Source organism: Gordionus sp. m RMFG-2023, chromosome 3 (genome assembly GCF_954871325.1).
Source record: "Gordionus sp. m RMFG-2023 chromosome 3, tfGorSpeb1-WG-v2, whole genome shotgun sequence".
NCBI classification, from domain to species: Eukaryota; Metazoa; Nematomorpha; class Gordioida; order Chordodea; family Parachordodidae; genus Gordionus; species Gordionus sp. m RMFG-2023.
Window position 1 is genome coordinate 43,251,699 of NC_088777.1, and position 20,640 is coordinate 43,272,338.

The following is a 20,640-nucleotide window of genomic DNA, read 5'->3' on the forward strand; positions in this document are numbered from 1 at the left end:
ATAATATTTATTAGAAGAAAAAATCTTATATTATACCATTAATTTTAGGTTATATGCTAATTACTGCAAGGTTAACCGAGATGTCATGTCAATTAGAGATCGGCACATCTCACTTAACCAAATTTTATAATTCGTATAATCTTCAAATATTTATAATTCATTCCTGTTATGTTTACTATTAAAAATGTAAATTTATTTACAATTCTTGCAATGGAGAAAAAAATGAACCTAGTATTTATTTAATTTTAGAAGAAAGGAAAATTTATTGTTCCTTTACTTAGATTTTCAGAGATATTTTATATAGATTGGTATTTTTGAGATGATTTTTTCATATTAAATTCTTCGCTTCGTTAGAATCTTGGCCTTTTTTCCATGATTATTTTCGCCAAGGAAATTTTAATTGGATTATCAATATACTATTATATTAGTATAAGGTAAAACTATATAACTTAATATAATACATTTTCATAAATAATATCAAATAATATAAATAAGTTTAGTGTGTTTTTTCAATTATGTTAAACTTTTCAGGTAATAAGCGTAATTTCAAAAAATTTCTAAAATATGTTATACAGTTTTGAGATTATCTAACATTAAAGTCTCAAAAAACAAAATTAAAAAATAATATAAATCTAATTATAATTCGACGTTTCTTAAAATAGGTAAAATTATTTTTTAAAATATTACAATATCACCATGTTCCAAGGAGTTTTTAAGAGGCATCTAGATATCTTTTTATTTTTCTTTATTGGTTTATGACTAATATAAATCTTAAAATGAGTAATCATGTTATAAATTTGATTCGTTAAATATAATGTAATTTATATTTACATTTTTGGAATAACTTTACATTATTTAAGTTATAATATTATAATTAAATATATTCATAGTCAATAAATAATTAATTATTTTTATTCACTAATCTTTTAATCTGCAGCGGTTTGATTTTTATGTCTAGTTCAGTTTCCATCCACTTTAAAGATGGTTTTATTAAGAACTACTATCAGATGATGATTCCCTTCGTTTGGTCTTATTATTTGTACGTTTTTTACCATCCCCTTTTTTATCGTGTTTGATTATTTGGTTTCTCGATCTATTCATTTTTTCGTTTTTGACATTATCATCACCTGAAGAGCTGTCACTCGATGAGTTATTCGATTTTCCACCCCTATTTGATCGATGTTTGGAATTAGAATGAGACCTTTCGTGTTTTCGAACAGTTTTACTATGATTCAGACGTTTTTCGCATTGTTTTCCGTCGTATTTTGAGACGAATAATCGACTTTCATTTCGTCGGTTATTATTAGTATCATTGTTAGATGAATCGCTACAATATTTCTTTTCATCTCTATATTTAATTGGTAATTCTATATTTTTAAATTGAAAAAAAATCACATTATAATAATTATATAAATTAAATTCAAAATGTCAGATATGAGCAGAAAAAGATAAAGTTTTATTCCTTCATCGAAATTTAAATATAAGCAATATTTGCATATCATAATTTTTAGAAAATTGCCAATATATTCTATGGATATGATGAAAAAATTTAAGAAAAACATGTGAGGACACTTTACATATAAAGAGTAAATAAATATTTATGATAATTGGTCCAGTATCAATAGAAAAATTGGTTTCGATTCATATCTATAATAATTCGAGCCTATCATTTTTATCAAAATTCATTAGCATATAATATTATGATACAATATCACAATATAAATAATGGCAGGTGACTGATCGGTCGGAATTTAAAAATAACGGACAAATAGTTTTAGATCGATACGATAATATGATCATTTAATTCAATATACCTTTTAACTTTATTTTAATTTACCATAATTGATATTCAAATTAGTGATCTGCATCGGGCCTAATTTTTTAATCCCAGCTCGGCCCGAAATTTTTTTTAAAAAGTTTTACCGGCTTGGTTCGAAATTATTTTAAAAAGTTTTGCCGGCCCGACCCGAACCCGAAATTTATTAATAAATTTACCGGCCCGGCCAGGCCCGAATTTATTTAAATATAGAAATTTATTTTTATAATTACTTAAAATAAAAGACATATGTTATATAGAGTTTAGTTTCAATAAATTAAATCAAAAATTTTTATTTTACATAAAAAATTCAATATAAAATTGATAAATTTAGATATATTTAATAAAATTTCCAAGGTCCGACCCGACCCGGCCCGAAGCCCATTCGGGCTGGGCCTAACTTTGCAGATCTCTAATTCAAATAATATTTCACAAATTATTAAATAGAAGTTTAAAAAATTATATTCGCCAGTTGAACATTAAATTTAAGATCTTAGAATGTTTTTTGAGCACTAGTATGTATTTAAGCAGACAAATTACTTGATTCATTCATCCTTTCATCTCTAGAGTTAACGTCTTTTCTACGAGTGTTAAGGCTGGGTCTATTCGCGTCTCCATCCCCAGTTGCGTCATTTTTATGCCCAAAAATATCATGATCTTGTAATCCCGATGCGTTTGGTATTTTTCTAATCTCACTTCTTACCTTTTTATTATCCAAATAATGTGTGTCCTCGATATTACTTTTCTCGTATTTTTCATCTCTACGATTTTTTGTATTCGTTTCAGGCGGAACACCGAAAAAATCTTCAGCTCGGGCTTCGTGTTTCTTCTTGTCCTGATCCTTCGATTTTTCAACTTGTTTGAGTTGACGGGAATTTATTTTTGTTTGGTCCCTTTTTAAGAAAAAAATATTAAAAATATAACAAGATGACTTCTAGTTATCTTTTTATAAATATTTTATGGCTACCTTTTATCGCTTCTTTGGCAAGATATATATATTTTTAAAATTATAATTAAGTTAATTGTTAAAATTAATTCTAAAATGGAAAATAAATAACATATTTCATAATAACCCGTGACGTGAGGGCTTAACGATAAGCTGTTACAACTTTTTAAAATATTTAAATAATGTGATGCTAATAAAAATTTATATATTTTTATAGCCTAAGTGAGGAGTAACGAGGATATAGGAATTAGGCAGAATTTAAGTTAATTTTTTTTAGTAATATCTTAATCCCTCTTACCTTAATTAGCCTTTTAAAAATCACCTGTTCAAAACTATCAACAATAAAATCTTTTAAAATAAATATTTTTTATACTTTTCATTGATTTCTGAAATTAATTCTTCTCTAAGTTTTTCAATTTTAAAAACTAATATTTTTAAATTGAAAAAAAAATGAAAATGTTTAATTAAAAATATCTATTATAATATTGTTACTTGATATGAAAAAAAGATGGAGATGTATTCATATGATTTTAAACAATTTATATTTAAATTCGACTTTAAAATATATTAAACTTTTAATACTCCAAAAAAAAATAAATCATCTGTATTACAGGCTTGAAAGAATACAAATCGAATAGTTTATTTGTAATTTTACCAATCGAATAAGAGTAAATTTTATTTTTCATATGAATATGAAATAGTATAGTAAGATATTCGATTAGGAATATTAATAATTATTTGATTCACATTCGTTTTTGAATATACCTATCTTAAAGAAAACTGTTAATTATTATTTTAATTAGTCCCCACTTCTTCTGGTTTTAAATTTTAATTTCGCTTAACTCCTGCTATTTTAAGGATTTTTTAAGTGGCCACCCTTCTGCAAACAACCTTCATAATTGCTTTTTAAAACAGTCAAGAAAAGCGTGATCCTAGAAACTAAAAGGACTATTTTCATAAGCCACATGTTAAGATTAATTCGAGCTTTGATATAATGTTGATAAATCAACAAACTTTGGCCAACAGCCAAAAAAAATTGACTTTTAGTTGAGCATCAACTTGAGATTAAGACATTTTTTAGGATGAAACTTAGCTAAGCTGTATTGCAATTGGGTGATTTAACAATACTACTGTGTCAAAACAGAATTGGAAGGAAACAACAAGTGATTTGTGTTAATGATTATTCAGGGCAAACTTAATATTGAATTGAAATACAAATCTAAATACCTAATATTGGGCTAATCAAATATAATTATATAAAATTAAAGATCCAATGTCAGATAAAGCAAATGGTATTGATTTAGAGCCAAAAGATATTACAATTCAATAAGAGCTTGTCTAGAGCTTCTCTCTTTTATTTTAGGTTAACTTCGATATTTACTTATTCACAAGATAATAAATAAACAAATCACAATTATGTCAAATATAAAAATATATCGAGACAGCATTAATAATTATAATTTAAATAGCATAGCAATACATAAAAAAGCTAAGCAAAAGTATTAAGGATGAAGATAATTTTTATCAATTCTAATCTAACTAGTTAGATAAATTTAAAAAATAACCTAATATATGTATGATTTTAAAATAAAGTCCAAAATATCTTCTTTTATTACATAATAAACTTATCAACATAAAGATTTATAATACTGGATATTGTGATTTATTAAAATAACAACTAATATAAAATGCTAACAATTTAGCAATTTTCATTATTTTGATAAATATAATAATATGCATTACAAGATTATTAATTTAGTTTGTTCGCTAATGAAATTTTTTTAAAAAAACTGAACTATTTGAATAATTATATTTAAATTAAGAATTTTAAATGTATCCAACAAAAAGTGGAATTTGTAGACAGCACAGGATTCAATTCAGAAGGCTAATAAAAGCACATTTGAAACTGAGATTAAATAAACTAATAATTTACAGCCCACTAATCATACTATTATTTAAGATTTTGGGATTATAAAAGTATGGGATATAAAAAAAATATTCATGATTGGAAGCAAAAAAAGTAATATATTTCATTCTTTTTTTCCTAATGGCAAAAAATTGTATCTATTATTTAATTTAATATTCTCACTCAATTTCTGATTTGTGATGTTTGGAATGTTTTTTGTGTTTATGTTTACGTTTCTTCAATTCCTTCGAGGAAAGGGATGCTGTGGATAAGCTTGAATCGCTAGATTCAGAGTTTGATGAGGAGATTGCTTGGGGTATGGATAGGATTTCTTTACTATAAATGAGGAAAAAATTATGATAACTATATTAAATACAAAATAAGTTTACAATATATAACTTATCTAATTAATGTCATATCAACTAAAATAACTCAATTTTCGGATGACCATTTTTAAAAAGAATGAAACTCAAAATATTTGGCTCCATTATTAAACTTAACATATAAACCAATAATAATAATAAAGTATTAAATCCTTCCTATTTCTTCTCACTTTTAAAATTATGTTAAATACTCATTAAAATTGAAGGGCATTTTTCTTGATAAAATATATTGTTGTGAAAATGATGAATAAAAATGTTATAATTAGAGCTGTGCTAATTTTGTCAATATTGAAATGTCTTGGTTATAAATTTGTGTAACTAATATTTGCACCAGATTGGCAATTAATTTTATAAGCATAAATATCTTGAAATATACATAATTGCTTTAATTTGGATCAGCAAAAGATTGCTATAATCATAGGCTCATTTATACCTAAAACGAATTATTTGTTATTCGATATTCGAATCGAATAAGGAAAATATATTATTCGTCGAATAATTTTTTATCTATTATTCGATCGAATTATTCGACTAAAATAATTTATAGTATTAATATATATTGCAAAAAAATCATATATAAATAATATATTATTATTAGGAATTATTTCAATTTAATAAAATCTTTTAGTGGAATAATGAAAATTGCGCCAAATTTTGAAACTCCATTTTAATTTATCTCATAATAGACCATACTTTAGAAATTTCTTTTATGATAGAGATGGACGAAGAAGGTAATTTATATAACACATAACATATACAATTATAATAAACTGTTAATCCCATCACATCAAGAATAACGGGCAAACCTGATATTTCTCTTTCATTTGATGATGGAGAAATCATAAATTTGACTTTTTGCCTAAAGTTTTTACCACTTTATTTGTAAAATATTGCTAATGTGAGTTTTTCGTACTTATTTAAGTTACATAGCTTTTTGACAATTTATTATTTCCCTACATTAAAAAGAATATTACTTTGACTTATATATTATTTTAGTTTATGTTAATAACAACAAAGTAGTGTTTGGGATTAAAGATCATCATTGAATCTCAGTAGGAATTTCTTATTGCCCAAATCAAATATTCTAAACTTTCATTATTCTACTATGAATCAAAATTCACAAAAATTTATATTATCTTTATAAAATTATATTCTTGATTCTTTTCCCAATATAATTAAATTTTATGAACAGTGTTTGGAATTAAAACCTATAAATCCAAATCATTTTTGTAAAAAATATTTTATAAGTAAATCTATATAAAATTTAATATAAGTACATGTAATAGTATTTTTAAACTTTATTTTTCATTTATATCCAAATTCACTAAAATATATATTATAATTTTGTGATAAATTTTATATAAGCTATCATCTCATCTACATTTTTGGATAATTTATCAATTGTATGAGCAGTTTGTAAAAAATATTTTATAAGAAAATTCTGATATGATGATTATAGGATCTGATGATTTTGACATATATATATTACTGACTAAGTTATTGATTGCCATATTGGGTTGGCTGGCTATGCTATAAATATTATAATAATATTTAATTTATTAAATAGATATTCAATCTATTATTCTGAATCAGAAAGCATTGGAGAACAAAGCCAATCTTCATCATTCACCCCAAATTCTAGTCAGGCTCGGGAGGACCAAAAAATGCAGATATTTGGAAACATTATATTTACCAAGCATCAACAGAAACTGCAAGATATAAGATTTGTCAGGTTGAAATTAAGTGTAAAAAAAAACTACTTCAGCTTTGATTAATCATTACAAACGATTCCATCAAAAAACTTATAATAATAAATTTATTGAATCATATTTTGATAATGATATAAATAAAAATCATATGCACAACAATAATGATATCAAACACCATTTATTAAAATTTTTGATCAAATCTAAAAGCATTAAATCCTAGCATTAAAATATGTTCAATTCCTACATTAAAACAATACATTAATGAATCTTTTGACAATGAATTCCAAAAAATTAAATTGATAATAAACAAATCTAATACACAAATAAATTTTACAATAGATATTTGGTCAAGTCCAACAAATGTCCCATTCTTGGGATTAACCTGCCATTACATTGATGATGAATGGGTACTAAAATCTATATTATTAGACATTGTTCCTTTTACAAATTCCCAGTCTGGGGAAAACATATATAAGACATTTTATAGAATCATTAACAATTATAGCATATAAACACAACGGCTATTACATGCAACAATGCCGCATCAAACACTACCTTTATAAATACCCTTAAAATTAAAAATCCAAGATCAAAAATTGCACATATTCGCTGTATTGCACATGTTTTAAATCTTGTTGTTCAAGAAATAATAAAACAAATTGATGAGCAATTAATAAAATTAAGAGGCACTATAAAAAGCATTCGATTTTGTAATTCACAAATTCCATCTATTACATATTTGAAGTTAAAATTAGATATACCTATCAGATGGAACAGCTCATATTCTATGATAGAACGAGCAATACAAATGAGAAAAGCTATAGATCTATGATATATCTATTATTCAAGAGAAACAACTTAGTGAAGTATTTATTTATATTTAAATCTAATTTTTATTTTTTAATATAAGATGAATGGACCGCCTTAGAAAGAATACATTTTATGATTTTACTGGTGCCATATCAGGATAAACATATCCTACACTTAATCTGGTCATCCCCTTTTATATATCATTAATTGAGCACCTAAGTCTCTTTGATAATACGCTTATAAATGCAATTAATGCGCAACAAAAAATAGTATCATATTATAATTTAACAGATTTCCAAACAATTATATCTGCAATATTAGATCCAAGACTTAAACTGGAATTTTTTGAGTGCCTACCTATATCTTATATTATAAACGTTACAACTATATTTAATAATTTTGAGAAAATGTTTGATGTATATAAAATTAAATATGATGTATCAAAAAGTAAACCTTTAATACAATCAAATATGGATGTCATTTTTAAACAGAATGTTATGCCAATTTCTGAAATTGACACATATTTGAAAGAAGTGAGAATAACGTCAAATAAAAACCCACTAGAATGGTGTAAACTACATGGAGACCGTTTTCCCGTGTTATCTAAAATGGTGAGGGACATATTGTCGATACAGGGATCTTCAACTCCATGTGAGCGACTCTTTTCTGTTGGAGCTCATGTTACAAAATACAGAATGTCGTTAAAGGAGGAAACAATCCGAAAAACTTTATGTTTGAAAAATTGGCTGTTGTCAGATTTATCTTCTACATTATAGATATGAATATTATATTGATTTTTCCACATTGTATATAAATTTATTATATATGTATGCTTCTATTTTGTCTCACTAATAAAATTTGTTTGTCTTTATCCTAAGTTAAATTTTACAAAATAAATTTTATAATAGATCTTTTTTAATTCATGGTAAATAAAATTTTAGAATCGAATCGAATATTCGATGAATTGAATAATCATTTTATTATTCATACGAATACGAATAATAAATTATTCGATTTAAACGAATACAAATAATTCCATTTCGAATCGAATATTCATATTTTTGTAGGTATAGGCTCATTTCATATGCCGATGCTGATTCTTCATAAAATATTGTTTGATAAATTGTTTTAAAGTTTTATTAACATACCAATAAGGTTATCCATTAAAATTTTAATGCCTAAATTGTGGCAATTCTGAGATATACAAATTTATAACTATATCATTTTAATATTAGCATAGCCCTACTTACTTTCTCCATTTTTTAAAAAAAATGCATCAGTTGTAATGGTATTGGCAAAAAAAGTAATATCAGTCCATCTCTGGTTTAATGGAAAGAGACCCAAATAGCGAGTATCAATATAGCAAAAAATGTGAATATTCACAATAATGTCCAGAAAAAAATTCACAAAAATGGCTGCCATATATTTGATATAATTTCAACTGTCACAGATAACCTAAAAATTATCTAATATACAACTTGAAATAAAAGTAATAAACCATTTTAGATATTAATTATTTTTGTTATCAGTAAGTTATAATTTATAAAAGATATATGTGTATATTTATAATTTTAAACAATTTATATATTAAAATTTATAAAATACTATAATATTCAAATAAAAATTATGTCTAGGGAATGACTAAAATACGCGTCCCCGAAAACTACGCGTCCCCGGTCAAAACGACTTATTTTTATTATTATTAATAGGAAATCTTATTAAGCTTTATAATATGAGTTAGAAAATGTTTTTTTTAATTTAAAAAAAATACGGTAACTAAATAAAATTTATAAAAATTTGTTTTTTTAAAAAATAAACTACGCGTCCCCGGTCAAAATACAGTTTTTTTTAAAAAATAAAAACAGATTCATATTTAACTCATTAAAAGAATACAGAATATGTAAATATTATATTTTAAACTATTTTATAACTTAGTGATTTTTTAAAAAAACACTTTTTTTTCAAAAACATTACGCGTCCCCGGTCAAAAAACCGTTTTTTTTTAAAATAAAAGCAGATTCATGTTTAGCTTTTCAAGGAGATTCAGAAAATGGTATTAATAAAAATAAATTTTAAAAAAATTTTTTTTGGCTAAACTACGCGTCCCTGGTCAAAATACAGTTTTTTTTAAAAAATCAAAATAGATTCATATTTAGCTCATATACAGAATATGTAAATATTATATATTAAAGTATTTAATAACTTAGTGATTTTTTGATAAAACACTTTTTTTTTCAAAAACACTACGCGTCCCCGGTCGCAGATTCATATTAGGCTCATTAAAATTATTCAGAATATGTAAATATTGTATTTAAAAATATTTTATAACTTAGTGGGCTTTTGAAAAATAACATTTTTTCTTCATTTTTTGACTAAACTACGCGTCCCCGGTCAAAATACAGTTTTTTTATAAAAATAAAAACAGATTCATATTAAGCTCATTAAAAGTATTCAGAATATGTAAATATTGTATTTAAAAATATTTTATAACTTAGTGATTTTTTGAAAAAACACTTTTTTTTTTCAAAAACACTACGCGTCCCCGGTCAAATCAAAATACAGTTTTTTTAAAAAAATAAAAGCAGATTCATATTAGGCTCATTAAAAGTATTCAGAATATGTAAATATTGTATTTAAAAATATTTTATAACTTAGTGGGCTTTTGAAAAAACACTTTTTTTTGGAAAACACTACGCGTCCCCGGTCAAAATTTTTTTAAAATAAAAGCAGATTCATGTTAAGCTTTTCAAGGAGATTCAGAAAATGGTATTAATATAAATAATTTTGAAAAAAATTTCCCCAGCCCTACCAAAGATCATGATAATTTTGGTAGTTGAGAATTCAAATAAAATATTTAAAAAAGCCAATGTCTAGCCCATATTTAAAATTAAAAAATTTTCAAGTTAAATTTTAGCCAAGTTGATTTCTATCACAATGTAAATTATAATATTTCTAATACCCTTACATTGCAACATTTTTACCTCTTTTTCTCCTAAATATTAATATTTTTATGAAATATATTAATCGTATAAACCTAACTAATTAATAATTACCCATCAACCCCGTCATTCTGATTAAATTAAATTAATTTTATAAAAAAAATTTTTTTAATATATATATACAAATATATCAAAATATAATATTGAAGGGGGGGCTCAATGGTTAGAACGTTTGCCTTCCGAACGATAGGTTGCGAGTTCGAAGATAGATATATATCATGATGAATTAGAAAATATTATAATTATAATTTATTTTTCATTAAAATAACTTTCTAATCTTACATTAATAGTTAAAATTTATTTAAAAATTTTCATTTTATGTTTTGTATATGGGAGACTGGGGTTAGGACCCCGGGGCTTGGCAAAACACTTAATCTCATTTCAAAATTAAATATACCAGAAGGTTAATATTTTATCCTTATTATAAGATTATTCATAATTTGAAATTTCAACAAATGGTGTGACTGTGTGCATAGAAGGCCAATCAATATATGGCCAGAGAATACTCATCTGTCTAATAAAATTCATTGCCTTTATATTTCTATTAAAATAAAACTTGTAAGCTATAATTTTTTGTGTGAATAATGCTTAATGCCTCAGGATTTTTAGCAAAAAGATAAGTAAGATATTAATTTACAAAGTTGTTATATCTAGATATCTAGAGACAACGATATAGCTATTCTTTGGACATCATATGAATATACTAAAAAAACAAATATCATTTCGCGGTATTGTTTAATAAAGATGATATAATTACATCAAATAATGATATAAACGAGTTTAATCTAGTTAAGGATAAGCAAAAAGATATAGATATTTCATCATAATGATATAAACGAGTTTAATCTAGTTAAGGATGAAGAAAAAGATTAGATATTTCATCAGATAATGATATAAACGAGTTTAATCTAGTTAAGGATGAAGAAAAAGATATAGATATTTCATCAGATAATGATATAAACGACGTTTTTAATGGAGATGATGATATTAAGCTGAAAATCTCAGAATATATATCGAATAATAAACGAATAGATGATAAATAATTTAGACGTTAATATTCCTGAAAATATAATATTAGACGAAAAATTGGTAGGTTTACATTTTAAAAATTTTGACAGCCTTACCTTAATAGAGATGTTAATAAACCTTTCAAATATAGTGCAATGTATACCTCGTGGTATAAAAAATAATGTTTTACGGTTAGGAAAACTAAGAAAAAAACAATGCAAACATCATATGACGATGATTGCGGCGCTTGGACTGGAAAGAAAACGTCCTCTACCAAGCGATATTTTGTAATAGAAGATACGATAAAAGGACCGTATCTCCTCATGGAAAATAAGTTGTATAAAAGTTATAATAGTTATAAAAAAATTGAGTATAGATATCGATTTATCATCAGCTAATGTGATTATATTATATAGATATTATACTAGTTTAAAACGAGATACTAATTATGCTAGAAGAATATCCTACCTGATAGGTATGTCGCCAAATGTAAATATTAAATTAGAGGATATATTTATAGTTGAATATTTTGGGGTTTATCCCGGAAATATTCGTCACGGTAATGTTAAAAATTATGATGAGGTGTATACTAAAACACCGACAAATGTCCTTAACTCTATAAAAGAGAAAATTGCGGATAAAGGTGTTCAAGACATTTATAAAGATTCGATTTTTAATGAAGACATTAATGAGTCTGCTAGAGATATAAAACAAATTCGGAATATTAAGTATAATATTAAATGTAAAAATCAAAAAGGATATACAGCGAATTTTTCCGATCAAGTTTTATTAATTCTTAAGGATATGAATAAATATCCGATGGTGAAAAATATAAATATAACTTCGCAGGAAGTTATTTCAATTATATTATACACACCATTTATGATACAAAATATGAAATATATGTGTCATCGAAATAAACCATGTATATTAGGTGTAGATAAAACTTACAATTTATCAGAGTTATTTGTTACGGCAACAATATACAAACATAGAGCAGTTTGTAGAAAACAAGGCGGAAACCATCCTATATATATGGGCCCTATATTTTTGCATGGTAAATCTAATTTCGAGACATTTAATTATTTCTTTTCGCATTTACGGCACCTCTTTACCAAACATGATATCAATGTTGATAATCTAATATTTGGTAGCGATGAGGAATTCGCCATGATAGCTGCAATTAGAAATAATTTTGAAACATCGGACCATTTATTATGTTACGTGCACGTGAGAAGAAATATCATAAGATATTTAAGAGACAAACAGGGAGTCGATGTAAATCATCGCAAAAAAATTTTACGTGATATATTTGGCAAAGAGGGACTAGTATTTTCGATAAATGATGAGATGTATAATCGTAGATTGTTGCAATTAAAATCATATTGCATCGAAAAAATATATAATTCATTTATGAATTATTTAAATTAAAAATTACAGGATAATTAATTTGCTTATATTTATAAGCCATTACAGAAAAAAATAATTATAAATTTATGGTCGAATAACGATTGTGAATCGTTTAATAGTATGTTAAAATCTTTAGTAGATAGAAAGACGTCGGCTTTACACATTTTAATTGAAAAAATAGCCAATAAGAATAGGGTTCAAGAAAAAGAACTTGAACGGGCAGTAATTGGATTGAGCCAATTTTTTGTTGTTGACAGTTATAAGAAATTTATTTTGGGAAAAAATTGGGATAAAATAAGTGTCGAAGAACGTCGTCATCGTCTCATCGTCTCATCGCAATGATGAAAGGACGGATTATATATGATGATGATATTATATCGACCTGCGGTCAATTAAAATTAACCAAACCTAAAGGGTCTAAAAAACCGACACAGTATAAAAAAATTAAAGTAAAGCATATGGATGCTAATTTTTAAATAGTTTGTATATATTTCCTTTATTTTATTATTTTTATATGACATCCACATTCCGTGTTGACAATTATTTGGGATGATTGACGGATCATTGGAGTCGGACAATAGGCTGGAGGAGGCCAGACTAGAAGCTTTCAGGCTATATTGGCAAATGCTTAATATAGCGAGACCTACTCGAGACAGACGGTCTCGTAGGTCGCGTAGCCCAAGAAGGGGCTATGGTACCTACAGGTACGGAGAAAGAGAGTCTTTCTCGGGAGGCGCCAGGGAAGCCTCGGGCTATTGAAGATGTGAGGGAAATCAATATATAAGATACTGTCCAGAGCTGCGCCGAACCTATCGTGATGTTTTGGAGACAAACCTCACCCGAGTGGGCCCAACTAATCGTGACTTTTTGGAGACAAACGACATGGCGCACTTCTGCCCCCTCCCTAACGGCGCCCATTCCAGCCGTGCCGATTCCCGCCTTGCCGATTCACGTATGGGCGCTCATTCCAGCCGGGCCGATTCCCGTATCGGCAACACCACCGAGCCCAAGTTAACAGGTTGACTTGGCGTCGGAGGTTAATATGCTTGATTTAAACGTCACGTCTAATGACCATCATATAGAAGATGAGTTATTAGACTAGGACAAATAAATTTTTTGTTTAATATTTTTTTTTTTTAAATTAATGTAAATTTTTTAATATATTATATTTTGGTTATATTTCAGGTTTAAAATATTTCCATGGTCTTGGTATTTTTTTTAAACTAAGACCTAAAAGCTCTTTCAACTGGTTGCCTCCACGTGGCTAAGAGCGGAAACATAAAAATATGAAAATTAATAATTTTCATATTTTTATGGCTAAAACCATAATATTATAACTATAAAATATATTAAATATAAGATCAAAAGCAATAGCGGGACAAATCATTAATATAGTATAAATAATGTAATATTGTTTAGCTAATATTAGAGAAAGTTTGTACAGTTAGAACAATGCATCCAATTATTTTTTTGTAATAACAATATAAATAGTTATTTTTAAGTTTAAATATTACCAATTATTAAAGTCCTATAATTTGAAATTTTTGACTATAATTATTGAAGGTAAAAAGGCATATAAAAATAAATATATTATATTATTATATAAACTATAAATAGATATCGAAGATGAAAACAACATCATATTATAGTTTGGTCAATGATTGAAATTGGAAAACTAAATAGTGATACGTCGGAAACAACATTCTATAAAGACTACCGTGATTGAAACACTCACATTATTTTACAACAAACGAATATTTACATTTTTTTACCTATTACGATTGTATATAATAATATGTAATATAAATGGTATTTTATTAAAAAATATGTTTTAGTAATCTTATTATATTTAATAAATTGTATATTTCTTATAGTATATTTATCTGATTAATAAAATTATTTGTTTTATAAATTTGGTGAATATAGTAGGAGAGACTGCGGTTAGTCTAACCTATTTTTAAAAAATTGGCTATAGTTTCTGTTTTTTTTACATAATATAAAAAATAAAATATGATTAGATACCGAAAACAATACTTTATAAAGGTGCCTTATAAAAAAATTTAAGAATATATTTATTTTTTTTTAATTTTATTTTTTGTAAAAGTCAAAATTATGTCTAACAATCCCCAATAGCGGGGTGAGGCAAACCACTTCAAGGGGCTTCCTAAACCATTGGTTTTTTAAGGCCATTATAAATTGAAATGTATTTTTATTTATTAATAATGATACAAATAGAATAATTTTGTTGTATTGTAGTATATATCATATACTTATAAATTGAGGCTAATTATATATAAAAATTGAAACTTAATTTTGGTTAATTTAATAAACATTTTGGACATAAAAAATAAAGATCTTAAGGAGAGATTATGATAGCATAAATCCTAAATACCAATTATAAAACAGACATGAATTGCCTTTACAAGATTTTGAAATTTTTTTCATTATTAACTGCTTTAATTGACTTGTATGGTTTAGCAAGCGCCGCTAGCTCTAATTATGATTGAAATAATATCAAATTATAGAAGAGTGTTTAAAATTAGCTATAAAATTTAATTTACATATAAATGATTATATATTATAATAAAAATTAAAATTCTATCATGTAAAAATTTTTGAAAACTTCATCAAAATTTTATTTCTTAAATAAAATTTTTAATAATTTAATATTTCAAAAGATTTTTTGTCTATAGATGTAAACTAATAAAAACTATATTAGGATAAAATATTAACCTTCTGGTATATTTAATTTTGAAATGAGATTAAGTGGTTTTCCAAGCCCCGGGGTCCTAACCCCAGTCTCCCACAAAACATGTAAAATGATAAATTTTTAAATAAATTTTAACTATTAATGTAAGATTAGAAAGTTATTTTAAAAAACTTATTACTAACATAAATGAAAAATAAATTATAATTATAATATTTTCTAATTCATCAATATATGATATATATCTATCTATCTATATATATAATAGCCGTAATCAAGAAATGAACGTTTTCGTATCTTGGTAATGTTAATTTTTTTTCTATCAACTTACCTATCTTCTTAACGTTAATTTCACTTTCCTATCTTCTAATGTTAAAATTTTTTTTTCTATCAACTTTCCTATCATCTTAATGTTAAATAAATCGTAAGCTATTATTATCTCGCTTAAAAAAAATTTTTTTAAATTTTTTATGGCAACACTGGATTCGGACTTGCAACCTATCGTTCGGAAGGCAAACGTTCTAACCATTGAGCCCCCCCTTCAATATTATATTTTGATATATTTGTATATTTATATTAAAATTTTTTTTTTTATAAAATTAATTTAATTTAATCAGAATGACGGGGTTGATGGGTAATTACTAATTAGTTAGGTGTATACGATACTAAATATGCTTTATTAATATATTTCATAAAAATATTAATATTTAGGAGAAAAAGAGGTAAAAATGTTGCAATGTAAGGGTATTAGAAATATCATAATTTACATTTGTGATAGAAATCAACTTGGGTAAAATTTAAAATAGATATCCTTGAAAATTTTTTAATTTTAAATATGGGTTAGACATTGGCTTTTTAAAATATTTTATTTGAATTCTCAACTACCAAAATTATCATGATCTTTGGTAGGGCTGGGGAAATTTTTTTCAAAATTCATTTTCTGAATCTCCTTGAAAAGCTTAACATGAATCTGCTTTTATTTTAAAAAAAAAACTGTATTTTGACCGGGGACGCGTAGTGTTTTCCAAAAAAAAAGTGTTTTTTCAAAAGATCACTAAGTTATAAAATATTTTTAAATACAATATTTACATATTCTGAATACTTTTAATGAGCTTAATATGAATCTGTTTTTATTTTTTTAAAAAAACTGTATTTTGACCGGGGACGCGTAGTTTAGTCAAAAAATGAAGAAAAAAAGTTATTTTTCAAAAGCCCACTAAGTTATAAAATATTTTTAAATACAATATTTACATATTCTGAATACTTTTAATGAGCTTAATATGAATCTGCTTTTATTTTTTTTAAAAAACTGTATTTTGACCGGGGGCGCGTAGTTTAGCCAAAATAATTTTTTTTTCGAAAAATAATTTTTTTTTAAATTTTTTTATTAATACCATTTTCTGAATCTACTTGAAAAGCTAAACATGAATCTGCTTTTATTTTTAAAAAAAAACGGTTTTTTGACCGGGGACGCGTAGTGTTTGAAAAAAAAAGTGTTTTTTCAAAAAATCAAAAATATAATATTTACATATTCTGTATTCTTTTAATGAGCTAAATATGAATCTGTTTTGATTTTTTAAAAAAAAACGGTTTTTTGACCGGGGACGCGTAGTGTTTTTAAAAAAAGAGTGTCTTTTCAAAAAATCACTAAGTTATAAAATAGTTTAAAATATAATATTTACATATTCTGTATTCTTTTAATGAGCTAAATATGAATCTGTATTTTTTTAAAAAAACTGTATTTTGCCTGGGGACGCGTAGTGCCAAAAAAAAATTTTTTGGAAATTTTTTTTTTAAATTTTTTTTATTAATACCATTTTCTGAATTTCCTTGAAAAGCTAAACATGAATCTGCTTTTATTTTTTAAAAAAAACGGTTTTTTGACCGGGGACGCGAAATGTTTTAGAAAAAAACTGTTTTTTCAAAATATCACTAAGTTATTAAATACTTTAATATATAATATTTACATATTCTGTAATCTTTTAATGAGCTAAATATGAATCTGTTTTGATTTTTTAAAAAAAACTGTATTTTGATCGGGGACGCGTAGTTTAGCCAAAAAAAAATTTTTTTTATTAATACCATTTTCTGAATCTCCTTGAAAAGCTAAACATGAATCTGCTTTTATTTTTTAAAAAAAACGGTTTTTTGACCGGGGACGCATAGTGTTTTTGAAAAAAAAAGTGTTTTTTGAAAAAATCACTAAGTTATAAAATACTTTAAAATATAATATTTACATATTCTGTATTCTTTTAATGAGTTAAATATGAATCTGCTTTTATTTTTAAAAAAAAAACTGTATTTTGACCGGAGACGCGTAGTTTATTTTTTAAAAAAATAAATTTGTATAAATTTTATATAGTTACCGTATTTTTTTTAAATTAAAAAAAAACATTTTCTAACTCATCTTATAAAGCTTAATAAAATTTCCTATTAATAATAATAAAAATAAGTCGTTTTGACCGGGGACGCGTAGTTTTTGGGGACGTGTATTTTAGTCATTCCCATTAATATATAAAACTTATATGTGTAAAATTATAATTATAAATAATAGTATTTTAATAAAATGATTTATTTAATCATTTATAAGATGATTTGCATTTTAATAATTTATAAAATAATTTATATATTATATTTTAGTTTTCTTTCAATTTTAATTCATTTGATACATTACTATTATGAAGCTCGCTATTTAGGGGTGGAACTGGTTTAATACTGTTTTTCATGATTAATAAAATTAAAATATTTTAGAGAATAAAAAATTATAAGAAAATAGGAATTAATGATATTTTAAATCCATAATAATATATTTATTAAGATATTAAAATGCATTCACTTTTTGTGTTTCTGGTTATTTTTAATATGAGCGATAATTTTTGGCTCTGATATTGCACGTGGGGGTGATTTATTAGGTTGTGATTCCCTAATTTATAAGATGTAAATTTATAATAAAATTATATAATTTATAGTTTTACATTGCAGTATCAGTAGACAATTTTATTTTCTCCAGATGTGCTATTTTATCTTTTTCGTCCTTCTTTATATTTAATACATTAAATGCTGATCCAATAATATAATCATCCTTTATACCAAATGCATGCTTTAATAGTTTATTCTTTTGTTCATTTGCTCTAATTAATTGATGGCTATTTTTAGTACTATAAAATATAATTATTTTAATTAAAATATTATTAAGTTTACATTGGCCTTCCCATATTATCTTCATCTACAATCTCATCTTTACTAGCATAAACACCACTTTTATTGCCTTCATCTAACGTTTGCATCAACATTTTCCTGAACATAGAAACTTTTTCTTCAATTTCTTCTTCATCAAACCTATCACATATAAATTAAATGAATTCTATAATAGTATCAATATAATTTATGACACACATTATTACCCTTGATCTTCCATGAGTTCTTTCATTTCGACACATCTAATTTCTAGTTTTCTTTTGTTATCATGAAGCAATATTTCTTGATTCGCCTTTTTAAGCAATAAATTTTCTACGTTTTCTTTAGCAAGCGGCCTAATTAAATATTAGTTCTATAAACATTTAATATTAATTTACTTGTATTCAATTTTTTCTCTAACTCGTTTGATAAAAGACAAATTTTTTTGCACATAGCCATTAGTTCCCGTTCCCCTTGCGGTAGCTAACCCAATACCGTTATACATATTTAATCAAAATGATAAGTTAGAAAATGGGTTCTAAAAATTTATTTAGGATAGATTATATTCTTTTATTTGGTTTGTGCTAAACCATGACCTATCTATAAATTTTTAAATTGGATAATGTTTCTCGTATTTAATAATAATAGAAACAGATTCATATAGTAAATATAATTTTTATTTTTATATGTGTATAAATATTAATAATATTATAGAAAAATATGACTAGCTTCTTTATAAAATTATATATTGTGCCTTGTTTACAACACAATATTCAATAAGCAGAATCAAATGTTTTTAGCCATTCAACAAATTATATTTAATTGTTTTCTTAAATTTTAATCAGGGTGAGTCAAACTAGTAAGTGATCAGGATTGAGAATGTTACTTGAAGTATAAAGGTTGTTATCAGGGGCTTCACTAGACTTTACAATATTGTTGTTAAACGGCTGAGCCAAGCCGGCTTAGCCAAAAACTCAGCCAGATTTGGAGCCAAATATTGAGCTCAGGCTCAGGCCGGCTCATTGAGCCTGCTGGCCCAGTCGTTGCTCAAGCCGTTAGCTCTATTTATTTGAGATTAGTGTTAGTGTCTAAACTGCTGAGCCAAGCCGGCTTAGTCCTAAACTCAGCCAGCTTTTTGAGTCGAAAATTGACTAAGGTTCAAGCCCCCTTATTGAGCCATTTTAGTTGGCTGGTTTGAGTCGACTCAAGCCGGCTAAGGAGTTGCCTCAAGCCCTCTTTTTACCCAAAATTTATTTATTTGAGATTAGTATTGTTAAACGGCAGAGCCAAGCCGGCTTAGCCCTAAACTCATCTAGTTTTTGAGTCAAAAATTAACTCATTTGAGCCAAATTAGTCGGCTAACTCGAGTCTGCTCATGACTTGGCTCAAGTAGACTTTTGAGCCGAAATTTATTTTTAAACGTCTGAGCAAAGCCGGCTTAGCCCTACATTCAGTTTGTTTTTGAGTCAAAAATTGACTGAAGCTCAAGCCAAAGGAAGATCTCATAATTAAAAAAGATCTACGACACATATTGCAACGGTACGGCAGACTCTTGTTTTTTTCCTACCCGAATTATGAAATTGCAAAAAGTATATTGTATTCCTAACGAAAATAATTGTTATAAACTCATTCACAAGTTGCTTAATCATTTTGAGTATAACACCTACTTTAAAAATATTCTTTTTAAAAAAAAAGATTATGGATATTAAATAATCGGAATCAGCTATTTTAAATATCTTTTAAAAAATGATATATTAATTTTAAAAAAT

General features: G+C 25.6%; 1 protein-coding gene across 1 annotated transcript; it reads right to left on the minus strand.

Annotated features, from left to right (window-relative positions):
- Positions 1–655: 655 nt before the first annotated feature.
- LOC135925875 (SRRM2 protein homolog rsr-2-like) lies at positions 656–19,459 on the minus strand. Its single transcript, XM_065461430.1, has 8 exons — positions 19,270–19,459; positions 19,099–19,227; positions 18,896–19,033; positions 18,670–18,852; positions 18,531–18,617; positions 4,852–5,004; positions 2,357–2,709; positions 656–1,367 (listed from the first exon to the last, which is right to left on the minus strand). The coding sequence occupies exons 1-8, from the start codon at positions 19,374–19,376 to the stop codon at positions 991–993; spliced, it is 1,527 nt and encodes a 508-aa protein (XP_065317502.1). The 5' UTR covers positions 19,377–19,459; the 3' UTR covers positions 656–990.
- Between the last annotated feature and the right edge of the window lie 1,181 nt (positions 19,460–20,640).